General features: G+C 32.1%; 1 protein-coding gene across 1 annotated transcript; it reads left to right on the forward strand.

Annotated features, from left to right (window-relative positions):
* Positions 1-1,830: 1,830 nt before the first annotated feature.
* LOC126666331 (bark storage protein A-like) lies at positions 1,831-3,298 on the forward strand. The gene is made up of 3 exons (XM_050359351.2): positions 1,831-2,119; positions 2,200-2,690; positions 2,789-3,298. Exons 1-3 carry the CDS (start codon positions 1,897-1,899, stop codon positions 3,155-3,157), a joined length of 1,083 nt encoding a protein of 360 aa, XP_050215308.1. The 5' UTR covers positions 1,831-1,896; the 3' UTR covers positions 3,158-3,298.
* Positions 3,299-3,681: the final 383 nt, after the last annotated feature.

The raw sequence follows: 3,681 nt of genomic DNA on the forward strand, positions 1-3,681 counted from the left end.
TTTTTCTACAAAATCCTTACCCACTACAAGGAATTCTGTATTTGGCTACAAATTCTTTTGCAGCTAATTTTTTTCTGCTGCTAAAAAATTTTTTGCAGCATTAATTTTGAAAGTTGCTGCTGCCATTAGTTAAGTTATAGCAGCATTTTACAGCAAATTTTGTTACCAATTACTTAAGGCAACGTTTTATTAGCAGCAACATGCCACAATTTTTTTGTTGCTATATATTAATAGTAACAATTTAAGCACTATTAGCAGTAAAAATGTTTGCTGCTAATTCTAGTATTTCTTGTAGTGATCCTTTCAAGCATAATAAATCAAAATTAACCAATATTAAACGCATTAAAAATAAGAATATATATATATATATATATATAACACGTGTATCAGGTACCAATTCAAAACCAAGAGTGAGTGATAAAATTACCAGAACCACCATGATTCCACCAAACAATCAAAGAACGAAAGCGTTTAGGACCCCAGTCAAAGCTACATGGTGATTTGAAACAGATGGGAACAATGGTCTAGCTAGCCTTTAGGCATCGCCGACAAGGAAACGGACTTTCAGACCGTATTTGTCATAGCTGAGATTAGGCATCTTTGGCAATACGGTTTTTTCACGCCAAAGGGTACATATCATAGCCGAGATTAAGCATTTGTAATTGCAAGATTTTAACTGCAAACTTTGCCAAGTGAAAGTCCCGTCTTGTAATGGAATATCCACCAAAAGATACTTAAAAATATTTAAATCTTCTAAAAATAGTAAACTAGACATGTATCTAATATTTATGAACTTATGAGACTATTATGAAAATTTATTTTTATTTGAGTATTACATGAAACATTTTATATGTATAATTTATATGAGTAATTACTAATTATACAGAATTATGACAAAACGCATGAGCTGCAGTGCTCACTAAGCGATTGCAGTACACTTAGAGAAGCAATTGTAACGATGGATGGCTGTCACTATGGGATGGGATGTGGCATCTTTTATTAGAAAATTTAAAACCCACAATTTCCATTACATATGTTTTGCATGGAACTACGAATTAAAATAAATCTGATTACTAATGCGATTGTATTAGGTAATATATACCAAAAAAATGTTAGAAAAAAATCTTCATTATAAATATTTGTTAACTAATTATTAAAAAATAATATATAACTGTGAAAATATAATTTTCTCAATATTTATTTTTGATGAGATTAAAATACTAAATTGATAAAAAAAATTAATAGTTTTTTTTTAAAAAAAAATTGAATTTAATGCCAAAGTTAATATAAATTTCGTAAAATTAAGAATTTAAAACTTTTAAATATAAAAAATTAAATAAACTTTGATTATAAAAAATCATAAAACTGAAATTTATATAATTAGTGAAACAAATAACACTCACATGTATATATAGATTAAAAAAGAAAATAAGTATATCTTTTTTTTCCTTTTCTTATATGGTTCTTGGAAACTAAAAAGGCAACTGAGCATGCAGCAATAGTTAGGAGTTAGGAGGAAGTTGCTTGGATGGATGGCTTTGGATTATAAGTAATCATAAAATAATAGTTAATTATTAATCAAACAAATAGCAGTTACTTTTATATAGCAGATAATTAAAAAAAAAACCTAGAAGAAAAGTCGCACGTGCTTGAATGTCTAATTAATAGTATATTTATATAAGGGAATAATTGTGCTTGAAACTGACCATGTTCAAAGCCATACTGCCATGAGGGCAAAGGATTTAATCTAATGAGATTTTAAAAAAGTAGCAGTATTTAGAATTGGATGTCACGTGCGTAAATGGGAGTGACTATATAAGTGAAGGGTGGGAAGCATGATATTCGTCAATTTGAAAGAAGCTTAGTACTGTATCTTACAATCAAAACTTCATAAAAATGGCTGCTCTAAAACTGTTTGTCATTTATATTTCTGCCCTATTCTTTTTTCTTAAACAACATCAAGCTTACGGAGCAATTTCTCATCGTACGCTCAAAATGATCGATAGAGCAAACATGAATGGGCCTTATCTTGGTTTGGTCATTCCTAATATGTTTGAGATGAACCCGCTTCTTCGTTCGCCAAATTTCACTGCTAGCACTCTCGTTATTGATTTTTCTGGTAATTCAATATTGCATAATTAACCCTTTCTTTCTTCACTTCTTCAGTATTTGAATGCTAACCAATGCTCTTATATTCAGGTAGGAGATTCAGGTTTGGAAGTATTGCTGGAAAAAGAGTTATTCTAGTAATGACAGGGCTCGGCATGGTAAATACAGGAATAACCACACAGCTTTTACTGAGTTTGTTCAACGTAGAAGGTGTGGTGCACTATGGAACCGCCGGAGCTATAAACCCTTTGCTCAACGGTGGAGATGTTACCATTCCTAAATACTGGTCTCATACCGGTCTTTGGAATTGGCAGAAATATGGAAGTGGTCCTGAAGACGAGCTTCCTCTAGAATCAAGCGGAGACTACACAAGACAATTTGGGTATATCAAAATTGCCAAGTACAATGCAAATGTCAACGGAATCACCAGCAACACCGACGGAAACAAAGATAACTTGCTAAACAACGTATGGTACCAGCCAGAAGAAGTATTTCCAGTAGATGGAGTTCCTGAACAAAGACAACATGCCTTTTGGGTTCCTATTGATCCACTTTATTTTGAAATTTCCAAAAATCTTAAGGTACATAATCATATCTTTTCCTTACAAAGATTGGCTATCGCTTAACTCAAATTATTTTACCGTCAATCTTACATATTCTCGGGTTTGATTTATTGCAGGACGTGCCATTAGACCGTTGCGTAAACCCCACAACATGTTTATCCGAGACTCCCAAAGTGGTGACAGTCGAAAGGGGAACAAGTGCAAACATTTTCCTTGAGAATGAAGCCTATAAAACCTTCTTATACGAAAACTTTCATGTTAGCGCAATGGATATGGAATCTGCGTCGGTAGCATTGGTTTGTTACCAGCAAAAGGTACCGTTTATTTCTATCAGGGCTTTGTGCGGTGGCAAATCTGAACAGAGTAATCATATACCTGAAGACGCATTCTTGTCTCTTGCTTCAAAGAATTCCGCGGCAGTTGTTGTGGAATTTATCAGGCGATTGCCCCCATCGACTAAGACCAAAAGCTTTACATCATATTGACAATTGCTCTATATTTGCGTATGGTTCTTTCATTCTTTATAATACAAACTAAAGTAGCTGGCAAAGACGAGTATCTAGCTCAATTGGTACCGATACCGTCTCCAATTGTAAAGTTCTCAAGTTCAAGTCTCAATGAAAATCATTTAATTACGAGCATTAAATTTTTTGAATTACTAAAGCATCATGTTATTACGGTAATGGTGATAACCATAATTATTTTTTCATTGAGGTCATTAAAGTTATACTTGAATTTAACAGAAAAAAATTTATTGATATGAATTTTCTGTGTGTCAGCCATATTTGTCATGTATCATCCATTTCTTTTATACTTACCATCCAATCCAGCAGCTCAACCCGCCATGCAATTCTTAAAAAGATGATTAATTCTCCAAAAGTTAACAAAACTAAGACGATTGTTAATAATTTTCTCTAAAGAAACTTCTTTTTTTCAACAATTACCATAAATTATTAAAAATTATAACAAATATTACTAATTTATTGAATAACTTTCATAGAAATTTATG

The sequence above is a fragment of the Mercurialis annua genome, linkage group LG1-X, assembly GCF_937616625.2.
Source record: "Mercurialis annua linkage group LG1-X, ddMerAnnu1.2, whole genome shotgun sequence".
Taxonomy (NCBI): domain Eukaryota; kingdom Viridiplantae; phylum Streptophyta; class Magnoliopsida; order Malpighiales; family Euphorbiaceae; genus Mercurialis; species Mercurialis annua.